General features: G+C 37.0%; 2 protein-coding genes across 2 annotated transcripts; both read right to left on the minus strand.

Annotated features, from left to right (window-relative positions):
- Nucleotides 1-1157: 1157 nt before the first annotated feature.
- Nucleotides 1158-7964, minus strand: LOC146163895 (uncharacterized). Its single transcript, XM_083380623.1, has 14 exons — nucleotides 7917-7964; nucleotides 7425-7501; nucleotides 6993-7184; nucleotides 6506-6641; nucleotides 6037-6167; nucleotides 5643-5795; nucleotides 4820-5000; nucleotides 4156-4357; nucleotides 3555-3731; nucleotides 3107-3239; nucleotides 2848-2935; nucleotides 2521-2567; nucleotides 2160-2211; nucleotides 1158-1334 (listed from the first exon to the last, which is right to left on the minus strand). The coding sequence occupies exons 1-14, from the start codon at nucleotides 7962-7964 to the stop codon at nucleotides 1158-1160; spliced, it is 1794 nt and encodes a 597-aa protein (XP_083236749.1).
- Nucleotides 7965-11016: 3052 nt separating this feature from the next.
- Nucleotides 11017-12796, minus strand: LOC146163896 (protein rolling stone-like). Its single transcript, XM_083380624.1, has 3 exons — nucleotides 12657-12796; nucleotides 12050-12260; nucleotides 11017-11567 (listed from the first exon to the last, which is right to left on the minus strand). The coding sequence occupies exons 1-3, from the start codon at nucleotides 12741-12743 to the stop codon at nucleotides 11017-11019; spliced, it is 849 nt and encodes a 282-aa protein (XP_083236750.1). The 5' UTR covers nucleotides 12744-12796.
- Nucleotides 12797-13365: the final 569 nt, after the last annotated feature.

The raw sequence follows: 13365 nt of genomic DNA on the forward strand, positions 1-13365 counted from the left end.
ATTTCTACCCGTAGTGTTTTCTCGAATCATTGCGTTACGTAATTTCTGTCAAAATTTCGATGAACACGTTCCTCAGGTAAAAGTTGCTACCCGGCGTCAATCAAAACTGTAACTATCTGTCAATGTATTTTCAGGTCATTGTGCCTAAGTCTTTAAGCCTTATTGGTTGTCGGCTGAGCGGTGTGACTGTGTCCATGACGTTTATCAATTATTCATGGATCATAGATAATTCCCAAATCTGAATGAATCTTGTGCCGTAAAACGGTTGACATATCACCTTGAACTGCACTGAAACTGACTTTCTGAAAAATTACTACTAAAGCTTTGGTGTTTGTATTTGGCTATGACTTTCATGCTGGCACCGCTTGTATCTTTCAAATCAGCACCTCGTAAAGCCGTTGAAATCTCACGACACAATGCATCTTAAAAAAGTTCTTTATAAGGTTTATTTAGAAACGTTGCTTTACTGCGCATTTACAGGCTACCGTAAGTCTTTTTTAAAATGACGTACTTTCTTGTGACCTCTTTCGCTTGTGTTGTATTTTCGAGTCTGGTTAGCCGTAACCCTGTACTATATGCGATCGATTGCCATTGACGGATTAGATTGCCGTTTATTAGGGGAGAAAGTTGCCATTACCTTTCTTAATGTTGAATTACATAAATCCCGATGGGACGGAATTAACTTTCTCGCTAAAGGCGCAATCATTGACCTAGATAGCACGTGTTGCAAACGTTAAATCAATTTCATTATGACGAGGAAAGGTTAATCAATCAGTTATGATAAGATGACGAACGAAACCCTGTTCTTGCAACCTGATGGCAACAATTCTATCAACAAAAGCTTAAGAACAATGAAGCTATTTTTGGAAATCAATGTCGTAAAATATGTCGTAGGAATTTTGAAATTAGAAATCAATACATCGTCATTGGATTAGTATAAGCGTTAACCCATTAATTCTATTGTAAAACCAAATGCTTCGTCATGTTGACTAACGGTTAACAAGGTTGAGAAGAATAGGATGGTGTATAACCTTTAAAGGAGGGAATTTTTCGTATTACATATCTGCCTATTTTTTTATTTCACGCTGGTGAGAAACGCTGGTGACCCTCTATTTTTTATAATTTTTTATTGGCAAGAAATTCAGATTTTATTTGTGTTATTCGTATTCCCCAGGCGAGTAGGATTGTGAAATAGCATCGACGGACTTGGCGATGACCTGTATTTGACTTAGCACTGATGAGTAGACGTGCTGCGTTTTGTCCTCCAACTGTGAAACCTGGTTCGCCAGACGTTGTATTTCCCAACCCAGACGTTGCACCGTCCTTTGCTCGTGCTATTTGACAGAAATAGTAAAGACCATGAACCGAAACTCAATTACACCTAAAAGTTCAACGCGTGGCATTATCGTGCTGAAGGAGTATTTTATCTCTACTTGAAGAACGTTGTTTCCATTATGGAAGGTTCTATGTGTTGAACCATCTCACCCATAACTTGGTTCGCGGAAAAACGCTGTTTTTGGTTCGCTCATAATAAGGGAGTTTGTTTTAAACGGAATTGTTTCCTTGTAGCGGGTATGGCAGAGTGTAGCAGCTTTTACTGTGTGGTAATGACGTGACCACCAAAGGATAAACATTAGTTTCGGTATTTCTAAACAAGTTCGCGTAGTTGGACTATATGAAAGAGTTCTTTGACTACTGTATATCAAACAACTTTTTGAGGTCAACAACTAACTCTTTAGAATGAGTCAAAAACTAATTATCATACGAAGTTATTGCATGTCAGGCTAAAGCACTGTTTTACTTAAACTGACGACCTTTCATGTCTAAACATTTATCTAGATCGAAAATATACATAACATAACATTTTTGGATAGAATGGTTTTTTACCATATCGTTTTATCGGTTCTAAACTATATTGTAGCGAGGTTACATCTTCTAATGTCACATGAACGGTATAATTAAATTTGGTGGTTAAATTATATAAAAACTACCAAAATTATGGTTCGGCACACAATTATAAAAACATGGCATTAATAGTAATTAATTAGTTGCCCATCACTGATTTGTATTATTAAAAAAACGAAACATCTCATCTTGAATGTTTATCAAATCTCGTTAGTACCAAGTTATACCAAGCACAACTAAACCTTAATTCTTACCGTTGAACGTTTGTTGAATGATGACGTCACGCCATCACTAGGTATCTCGAGGCTAAAGAAAATATTGCGTTTATAAATTTAGGTTTCTATTTAACAACACATTGAAAAATCTCAAAATTAAATATCTGGAACAAATAATATCCTAAAGAAATTGACTAATATAAAGTTATAATATTATTCTTAAAGCAAGTCGCTATAAATCAGAATAAAACTAGTCGTCAAATTTAAGAAAATAAAATAGAAAAATGGCAACTCTAGGTTAAATGTTGATTGTAAATATATACACTTTTTAAATTTGACTATATTTTCAACTTTTTTGGTGCATCAAAAACACTTGCCGCCTTTGTAATTATAAATGTACCTGGTTGTAAGGGATGACATTAAAGAATCCTGACCTTCAACTTCTTCCTAAAAAGTCGTTGTATTTAAACAATTCATGGCGCAACAAAGTACAGAGAATTGTGAACTTTGGGTACAAAAGAACAAACACCGAAAAGTCTGCGCCAAAAAAGAATGTCTTAACGACCGATTTGCGGCTTAAATTGGAAGGTAAATGTACTTGAGCCTGTCGAGTGCGAACGCGTCAGTAAAACAACAGCTCGACACTTTTTGGCTGCTAGCGCAAAAGTTAAGTCTACAAAGCAACTGACTTTGAGAGCTATAAATATCGCATTTGCGTACGACTTACTTCAATGCGCAAGCTGCCACTAGTGCCGTTTCCTGGTTTAACAGTGCTCTTTGAAATGCCTAAAAACGGCGACGACCATTTTCTGTCCCTGAAAGCAAAGAGGTGTGGTAAGGTATTTATTAACTTTTCCCACGTTTGTCCAGTCCTTATGTTTTCCACGAAAAACATACTAAAACTGAAATCGCCGATGTTATATGATTCCCTTTGTCAAATTACAGGCTTGTATCTTTATTGGTGGATGTACACAAGGTTGGCTTACCACGAAAACTTGTTTATTGAACTTTTCTTTATGATCAGCGGCTTGTGCCTGTTCTCGGACATCCGCCTTGCCATGTGGCGAGCAACAATTAAAGTATCTTCTGCATTAAAATCCGACTCCAGGTTACGTCGAACTGTAAAAAATAAACTCAAATCTCGGAAACAAAAACCCAAGTGAAAGCCTTATAATTATGACATGTGCACAACTATGATAACGAAAACCGCACAAACCAATAAAACGCCGTATTGCTAAAATTCTTGCTATGGACAAGGTCGTTGATTGGAATATTACCGCAGACTATTGTTTATTGTTTTACAGAAGCTACATGCACATATTCATTTTTATAGAAAGGATATGTTCGTTGGTTTAGTTTGCTATGGTTTTCAAGCGTAGACTCTGGACACAAAGCATAGGATTAGGCTGTAAAACAAAAGGAAACGTCGCAAACCTTCGCGAATGCTCTGCCTGGCGCATTTCCATTCCCACATTGATTTTTTGTAGGCTTTCTCAGTGTAAACTCGCCAGCTGTGTTTTCTCCCGCTGCTCGCCGCTTTGCGGTGGCAATAGCGACGCCAAGCGGACTGAATACAGCTTGCAGCCGTGTTGCGCTCCAATCGGCGACATCCTGGGATAACATTATTAGCATCAGATATGTAAAAGTTGCCAATAACTACTGCTGGTAGACCCACTCATCACATAGATCAACTCACCTACTTTTACCGAAATGTATTAAATTAACTCACTTAATTCTATATATTGCGTAACTGACCTAATTTCAAGTCAAGACATTTGTCCAGCTGACTTCAGTCGAGTCAAGTCATTAAAAAAAAGGGACATAAGTGCACTTCAGTCAAGTTATGGTGTTAATACTAGAAACGGCGTTTAACTATAATGATATAATTGTAGGGGTATTAATATACAAGTTTTTGGTCAGCATAATGCTTTTGAAAGAAAGGTTTTCACAAAAACTTCCACTGTTCCTGTCTCTCCAAAATAAGAATGCACGAACCTAGGCGCCAGGACAAGTATAACACTACACTAGCACTCACTCTGATGCTCGACAATCGAAAGAATCCTGCGTTCCTCGTTGGGCAGGTCGAGGTACTTTGAAAAGACGTTCACCCACAGCGCGGTGGTGAGGATTCCGATCACGGAACCGAAGCCGACAAACATGCGAGCAACCAGGCCCTGGGGCCGCACTTCGCCCGAACCCAGGTTCGTTACCGTGACCACCATCAACCACGACGCATCCTGTATAAGTTAAGTTTGCCATTGGAGGTAATCACCAGGGATGCTCGACAACATCGCTCACGTAGGATCAGAGCCGATCCCCGATAAGGTAGTGCCAGTACTCGACTACCCGTCCTGTAGTAAAGTGTTATCGGTGCCGATCCGATACCTAACTAATGCAGTTATTAAAGTCTTCGTAAGCTCAAACGTGGAAGAATCAAGAAAATAAAATAACTATCGAAAACATTACTTTTCCACGTTTATTTATTATGTGTTGTTAATTGGACCTCTACTGGCGTCGTTTGTATCGGATCAGATTGCTCTAGTTTTTGCTCAACGGACATCATTATTGGAATTAAATAAGAAAAAATGGACAACACTAGTTTTTATTGTAATGGAAAGGCATGAAGTGCCTAGAGTGGTTGCTAATCTATTTAGATGAGTAGGAAACCCTTAAAGAGTAGGAGTAGAGAATCCTCTTACTAAATAAGTTATATCGTTTCCCTCCACTCGTTCCATCATGACGACAAAGTAGGGAAAGAATCCGATGACGACGAAGTAGACCATCAAGAGAATGGTCTTTGGGTGACGCAAGAAGTAGGTTTTAATCAAGAATGTGCTGTGGATTTTAACGCGGGCCAAATTGGATAACACGTTACCCAATCTGCAATAAAAGAGGTTAAAATATAAATTTATTAGAAAAATGCACTGAACCATTACGTTGTTTTCCATAAGAGTGGAAGCCTGGCCGAATGTGGAAAGGGTATGCAAAACTTTTTCTTTTTCGCATACCATTGTAGGGAGTGTAATCGAAAATTCAGAATTATCAAAAAACAGCAAATGTGTGAAAATTGATCAGTTATTCCTTAGAACGTTTCCTGTTAAACTGTACAAAAAAAATTGTAATTTGTACAAAAAATCGGCGCAAAGCGCCAAAACAATGTCTTTACGTAATAAAGTTTGCTTACATTTCTTTAAGAGAGTGCTATATGTTCCCTATAGCGCCCACGTCCAATAGAAAAATCCCAATTTTTTACCCAAAGCGAGGTAAAATATACTAAGGAAGTTAATTAAGATTCGCGCATTTTGGCTTTTTGTTGTTTATATCGGCAATAACGTAATTTGAGGGGGTATATGGCCATCATCCACGCTCACTTTTTTCACACTCGCTGACGCGTTCGCAATTGGCTGGAAAGTAGCGTTGAACCAAGGTAAAAGAACGAGTCACCCAGATAAAATTTTGATATCCGATTTTATATTGTAAATGTTTGCTGTCGTTAGTCCTAAAATATGCATTGTAGCCTACCTGTGATAACGCAATTCGTTGCATTCCTTTAAAATCTTGATTCCACAAATGAAAATTCTCGCCAAAACAATAACCTGAAATTCGTATTCTATCCAAGCATCGCAAAACGGTGGTACGTGAAGGCAAAGAAGGCATAGCTTTATGCAAAAAGGTCTAAAAATATAAACCAAATGTCAGGTAATACGCAATGGTTTACAAAAAACTGACAAATCACGTTTCACAATAGTTTTTTTATAGTAATTTCCCCTTTAAAAAAGTTAGCATTGTTTTGCGAAGGAAATATGCAAAAACGTATACGGTTGATAGTATTATTTTTACACTGTCTAATCGCAAACTTAACACAAAGTTGTGACAACCATACTAGAGAATTAAATGTTTTTTGATATAACATTACCTGATTTTTGGCGATTTAAGAAAGCTGTTGTCCTCTGGCATGTACTTCTTCAAGCGAAGAACTGTGAGTTCAGCCTTGTAATAAGCAATGAAGCACACCACGCTAAGTACCGTCAAGAATGTAAGGCATGCCTAAACAAAGTATATTGCTTTATACGTGAATGCTGTTTTTATACGTGCTTGCAAAGATAGTTGTACAGCACTTATTATTGATAAAATGTAACAAAACTAAAGGAGCATGGACTCTTTCATTTCCTGTGAGCAACACAAATTAAAAATTACCTTATATATAAATGCCTATATTTGGCTGAGTGATACGCTATATAGGCTATGCCATAACTGTACTTTTACTGTGATACCTAAAAATGTTACGACATTTGTATCAAAGTATTTTGAGAAAAATCCTAACTTTGATTGATTATAAAATAACATTTGGTTAAAATAAAAAAGATTGATGTGCCAAATTATACCTTGAAACATAATCCTACTACGAAATATTCCCACGAGTAGGTCCAGTAAGCGCTGACCCATCTTTGATAATACGTTTCATTTAACGATTTGTTGCCTAAGGTGGTTACATTGCCATTTGAAAGAGCCGGACAATATCTGAAAAACATAGACATATAGGCTACATGGCTGGAGAAGAAAGTTTAGTGATTAAATGTTTAATTCATGTTTAATTGAAAATGTGTCATATTGGTTATAGTTAACCTGCAATATCCGTATCGGAACAAGTTCTATAAATCAAACTATATACTTGTCCCGGTCTATGGTAAACTACAGGACGCATGGTACTAGGCCTATGCCCAACAACAAACAAAACCGTGCTATATCTAAATAATTCATTTAAACATGATTTAAATCATGCATACGACGTAACACGGTACAAACAAGTAGGCCTAGCCTACTTAACCAATCTAAACTTAAACTGCATGGTATGTTACCATTTGCTCGTACCTGTTCCAGCCTCGTTCATAGGTCGTGGTGCATCCAAGACTTAGTGACACTGCGTGTCTTGCGACCCGTGCAAGCTCGATATCGGCTACTGCAATTGCCAGTGACAAGCAGGCGCAAGTAAACAGGGTGACAGCGAGTCGGCGGAGCCTCGTGTAGCACTCACGGAACAGTACATCTTTGTTTATGAAATAACTGGACAAAGTAAGACCCGTCAGTAGTCATAAAATAACACAGTTTTTCAATAATAAATCAAGTGGCAGGGGCGGATCCAGGGGATGCCACGAGGACATGGTCAATCCCCATCTCCAACTAATTTTTTACCTATTTAAACTAAATAACTGAAAAATTTGAATCAATTTTTAGGAGCCATATAAAGCCGGTTCCACACACGGCTCTCTGCACTATGGCAATGCTTTACGCTACAAACTGTACCTGAAATCTTGATTTAAAGCCTGTTTATTAGCGTCGTCTTTGTCATGTTCGCTTGACTTGTACGGCCCTTCAAACCTCTTAAAAACAAACCAGCTATTGTACCAATGATTGAAGGTAAAAGACCAAATATATAAACAAAACCGTTTTGAGAGCACGATATGCAATGCAATAAGAAAGTAATGATTTTAACAAACAGTAACATGCATAGCTAAAAACACACTTTGTTACTTTGGCAGAGAAAGTGAAGGTATAACCTGCTCTTTATTATTTTGCCAAAACGTGCTGATTACCACAGCTGCTGTCAGTTAAAATTATTTTAGCCTAACATTGACTTGTCGATATTTTTTAGATAATTCCTTTGAAAAGAATGAAATTAAAAAACGCATTATAACTATGTATGCCTCAAGCCTCACTGCTATAGTTGCAACTATTAGTGCACTTCTTGTTGTTAATATTGTTAGATTAATTAGAAAATACAAACATTATACTTACTTTTATTTTAAACGTTGGCGCAGCAGACGTCACGTCAGATTTCGGCATTACTTAAACTCATTTTCTTCTTTTATCGCAAACTGTTGTTTGTGATACATATTCATTTAGTAGATAAAAAAGTACTGACGTCTTTATGATAACACAATACCCTTAATCATGCCAATCTTATTGAAAGGCAATAAACATATTAAGGGTATTTGAGCGATTGGAGTAATGATTTACGTACAACGCATCCCCACGTGGGTTTATTTAGGGAAACAACACAGTCATACTTTTGAATACATATTTTTTCATTATATTTCATTTTAGTGTCACAAATATTAAATGTATTTGTTTAATGCTTAAAACAAACACATATAGTTACAAAGCACCCTGAGTTACGAATCACCCCTGAGTTTTTTGTTTTGTTCATAATACTGTGCTACGTACTAAGCTTATTATAAAATGTAGGTAAATAAACTGTCAACTGAGTTTTTTCCAACCAAATTTAAAGTGATACCTTGTTTCGTAACACCTTGTTTATATTATCTTTACATGCATTGGTGCAAAAATTTCTTTTTTTTACAAATCTTTGCATTTATATTAGAAAGACACTTTGCCATAAATGCTACTTTGCCTCAACTTAAATTTTAGTCCCTCACTCGAAACAATTAATTTTAATTAATATTTTTGGGTCAGACCAACTTGTAGGTGGTGATTTTTATAGTCAGAAAAGCATAAGTTATGCTAAAACGCATACAAATTACCAGTCACATAATATGAGAATAATTTTAAATTAAACTAAATTGGTTGTAAACATTTAAATGTAATTCTAGTTCAAATCTATTCTAATCTAATGTAAAAAAAGTTAAAATAAATCTCAATGTCAAAATACAAAACAATCAAGCATGTGAGAGTGAGACTTGATAACACACTACCCACTAGAAATCTGATAAAATGTATTAGGATATCTAAATATAGCTCCGTGTGTTGAAGACAATTGCCAAGTTATTATATTGTTGCTTTGCAGTGACCTGCGGTCGGGTTCCTAGATGGTGATGCACAAATTTTTTCTAGTCTCGTTTTTCTTTAACAACAAAAAAAAACGGTATCGTAATAATAAAAATAAAAAGAAAGTTTGAATACTTTTTGTTTAGCTTTGGAGCAGCAACTGACTGAGATTTAGCGCAATACTCAAAAATTATTCAGAGAGCAAAAACAAAATCCTCAAAAAGTACAGTAGTAAAACCACATTAATATGACAAACGTAATAATGATTACATCTTTTATGACGTAACAGTGCATTACATTTGATGACGTAGCACTGCTCATGAAAGCTACAAAACAAATGATTATTAAGAGTACAATAATATAAAAATTTCGGGTGGCCATGGCCACCCTGGCTACGCCTGTGACAGCCACACATCCACTCCTTTTTTTACGAATCTCTTTGAAAGTTGCGTGTTATTTTTTTTGTCCAGTCGTCTGATGCAAAACTTTTAAATTTGCAATAGGTCTGCCTTTATTTATGACTTCAACTTTATAGCTTTACACTACATGAAGTCAATGTACAGTTGTACACGCAGTATGCCGGCATTTAAGCTGGACAAAGAAAGGTTTCATAGCGTGGACGTCATAATTGAGGCATGCCTCAAATCAGGGTGGTCCAACTTCTTTTCATCGCGGGCCATAAACAAGGTTTTTTTTATCTTGCGGGCCAATGTTTTTAAATTGCGATTCTTAGGCTTATTGCTGGCAAATTATACATAGTCTATGGCATATATACTAACTTTATGGAATGTATACCTTTGTTCAGTTACGGTAGTTATGAAATAATTTCAACACCAAAAAGTTAAAAAACAAAAATTTAAGTGATATTGCCAGATTGAACCAAAGCTGACTATCAGTTCGCGGGCCAAAAAAGCTGAACTCGCGGGCCAACTTTGGGCCCGTGGGCCTGCAGTTGGACCACGCTGCCTCAAATCATAGCTAAATCGTTCATCGTGTTTTCCGAGAGAATTAGCGAAAGAAAAAGGCAGGCATAATGCAGTGTATGGCACTTTTGTGATCTGAAGAGAAGTACAGCTTGGCGCTGCCTCTCTTCGCGTATTCAATGATTTTGACCGCGTGAACGCTTGATATGAATAACGCAACAAAATAGAAGAAAAAAATAAAATTTGCGGTAGAGATCAACTGATATAACTTTTGCTTGATATATCTTTTTCTTTGCCAGATGTTGGCAGGTGAGGCAGTGCCTCATCTACCTCCCCTGACTGCACGTCCCTGTTGCTTTGTGGAAGTGTACCACGAGTTTTTCGGTTAATGTGTCGTGAGCTAAAAAAGTTTAAAAACCAATGCTAGAATTGTTTTTCTGTAATGTTGTGGGACCGTAAATCCCTAACCTACATCAACCCGTCATACAATTTCTTTCCCACTGGTTTTATACCTTATTTATGCAAGCATTATTATCGATGGTTCCCACGACCTGAATTGCTTGTAACAAAAAAAGTTGCACGATTTTGCCCTTTGTTCGCATGAGTTAATTTTTGCAGACATGCTAATCTGCTTAACGAAAAAATTGCCTATTTTACCCCAGCCACCGCCAGAGGAATTCACGAATTTAGCTTATTAGTGACATCATATAAAGCCACTTAAAAACAATAACGTCATGTAGGATGTCGTGATCTTAAGTAATTACATCGTTGATAGTTACCTGCTATACCGTGCGATGAATAGCGGACGCTGGACTGATTTCGCGGTAAAAGTTTTCTGATTATAGTATCATTCAAAATTCTGACAGCTCTAAGACATGCCAGACCCAAAGTCACACCCCATGGCTATAGGCTACTTTTTAGTGACCTTTTTTCCATGGTTGTACTTATAAGAAATAGTTCCATTGTTTTCATAATATGCTTTCAATGTCTCCCAAAATGATCCTGCATACAACTTCATTCATAAAACGCAGAACGCAAGTCGAAACACAAAGCGTCTTGGAATCTGCCATAACTCTTAATAATAGGTCGCAAAGTTCGCATAAAATAAGTTTATTGTCTGCTAAAAATTATTACAATGATCTCATTTCGATAGTTGGTGGGTTTATTGTCAATACAATGCAACGTGTTTAATATACATTATCTTGGTGGTATTTAAGAGCAATTTCGTCCAAGTGAATAGAGTCTTGTGCAGTCGTCCGGTTGCTGTGCGAATAAGCTTTCGGGGACCTTTGGTGGAAGTATAAACGGGCCAGAAAGGTGCGTAGCTGGTATAACCCGAAGGCAATAAGCTGCCCCACCGGAACGGCAATACACCCTATTACGGCAACCACGCCCAACGCCAGACCAACGTTCGAGCCCCAGTCTAATACGAAATAAACGGCAGAGGTTAGACCAGCGGCGTGCAGAATTACCGTAAAGGTGACATAGGTTAATCCAAAGATTTCGCTGTAAACGAAATGCAGCAGACGAATTTCGAATGAACTGACAAAGATATCAATGATCAGCAACACAACGTTAATAGCGTGCAGCTGTATTATTAGCGGATGTGAGACAAACGATCGAGGCAGGTATGGGGCAAGGACGGCCCAAAATATAACGAAAACGGTAGCAGACATCACAAACGACATGTTGAATAAGATCAGGGTAACAGCATGGTACCAACAAGACCTTTTTTCATCTGAAATATAGTAATCAGTGTTAGTCGTGTTTTTTCGGTTTGCCGAGGTCACAACAACACTTGGCCATTCTTATTATCAAAAGTGATTAAATATTGGCATTTTTTAACACAAAAAATATTATTTTAAATGTCTTTCGAGATATACTAAAACTACAATTCAATATTGTAGCCTGGCCTGAAGAAATTAAAAGTTTTCGATTAAAATACCCTAACCAGAATATAACTTAATGGTCTATATTTGTTTCCACTGAATGTTACTTACAAAACATATATGTAGCCGTTCTACTATACTTTTATTTGTACAATCATACAACTAGAACTAGACGCATAAATTAAACTGAAAACCAGTCAAGCCAATATCTACTTATTGCTGAACATTTAAGCCCATAAAATGTCAATTAAGGTAAACGAATGTCAAACAACATATTTAAGATAAACAAGTAAAGAACAAATTATCACAGCGAGGATTTTCTAGCACCAACCTTTATCGTGCCCAAGTTTCTCTTGCAACAAACCATGCAGTGCAACAGCAAAGGCGATTAGTTGATAAGCACATGTCAAAGTTTCAACCCAATTAGTGAGGTAGTAAAAGAAATCTTCCTCTCTCGAAATAACATGCCCGATCAGCCAACCAAAAAAGTAAACGAACATGAAGCAACGGAACAACATATATGGAATTTTGCTGGTGCACCACTGAAATGTATTAAGGTAGCCTACCGGTAATACTAAAAACAACACCTATTTATTCAGCAAGCTGTATTGCTAGATATCACATAGATTTCGCGTAGTGCTTAAAGGCCATTTGGAAACACATTACCGTCTTACAGGTATTTCCGCTACAGTTTAAGTAGGCTAAAATGTTTCTATTACGTTGCGGAAAGTTGCTGCAAGCATGTACGCAAATATGAACATGGCAAACAAGTTCAAGGTACTTTATCAAACTCAGATATTGCATTTTATAATGTGGTTATCAAAAAGAGGGATGTAACCAGTTCTCATAAACAATTAAACTAATGCATGTAAACGTATTTTATAAAAAGTTCAAATAATGAATGAAGCCTTGAAAATAACGAATTCGAAATACTGTACCTGTGAAGTATACCACTGGACTTGTTTATAGCCAGCAAATCCAAAGTGCTTTAAGGACAACTCGTGCTTTGTTGCATTGCAAGTCATTTTAAACAGTTACATAAAAACGGCTACTGCATGGGTAGTTCTAGTAATCTTTGCCCGTAGACGGCAGGCAAAGGTAGACAGCGTACTGTGCTGAGCTACTGATTCGCTCCACTGCACCTCAACAATCAGCTACCGACAAACGAAAAAATGCAGTGCGCTTGCACCCGCTTCGTCAACAGCCACCGAAGCACAGCGGTGAACTTACGAAAAAAAGCCCGTTTTGACTTCGGTGAAATTATAATTTTGTATCCCAGGATATAATCTCGCCCGATAGATTAGGTAAGTGTAAATCAGCGACGCATATCGCAAAAAGTGATAAATGTTAGGGTTGCCAGATGGCCTAAAATTCGGATAAAAAAACGATAAATTGTCCTAATTTTACCAGCTGTGTTCGACGGTTTGTAAATCATTAGAACAGTAAGTTTTCTGTCCTAATTTGGCTGAATTTATTTGGAACATTAAATGAAGTAAAACCATGGGCTCATAAGGCCTCGATTGTTCGCGCTTCGCACGAATTTGATGCGTAATTTAACAGTAATTCTAAAATTTTTATATTTTGGTTGATATATCGACGGCTCGACGCCATAGTAAATAAAAATAACCGCGCTGGTTGGTCTACAAT

Source organism: Ascidiella aspersa, chromosome 2 (genome assembly GCF_963924565.1).
Source record: "Ascidiella aspersa chromosome 2, kaAscAspe10.2, whole genome shotgun sequence".
NCBI lineage: Eukaryota > Metazoa > Chordata > Ascidiacea > Phlebobranchia > Ascidiidae > Ascidiella > Ascidiella aspersa.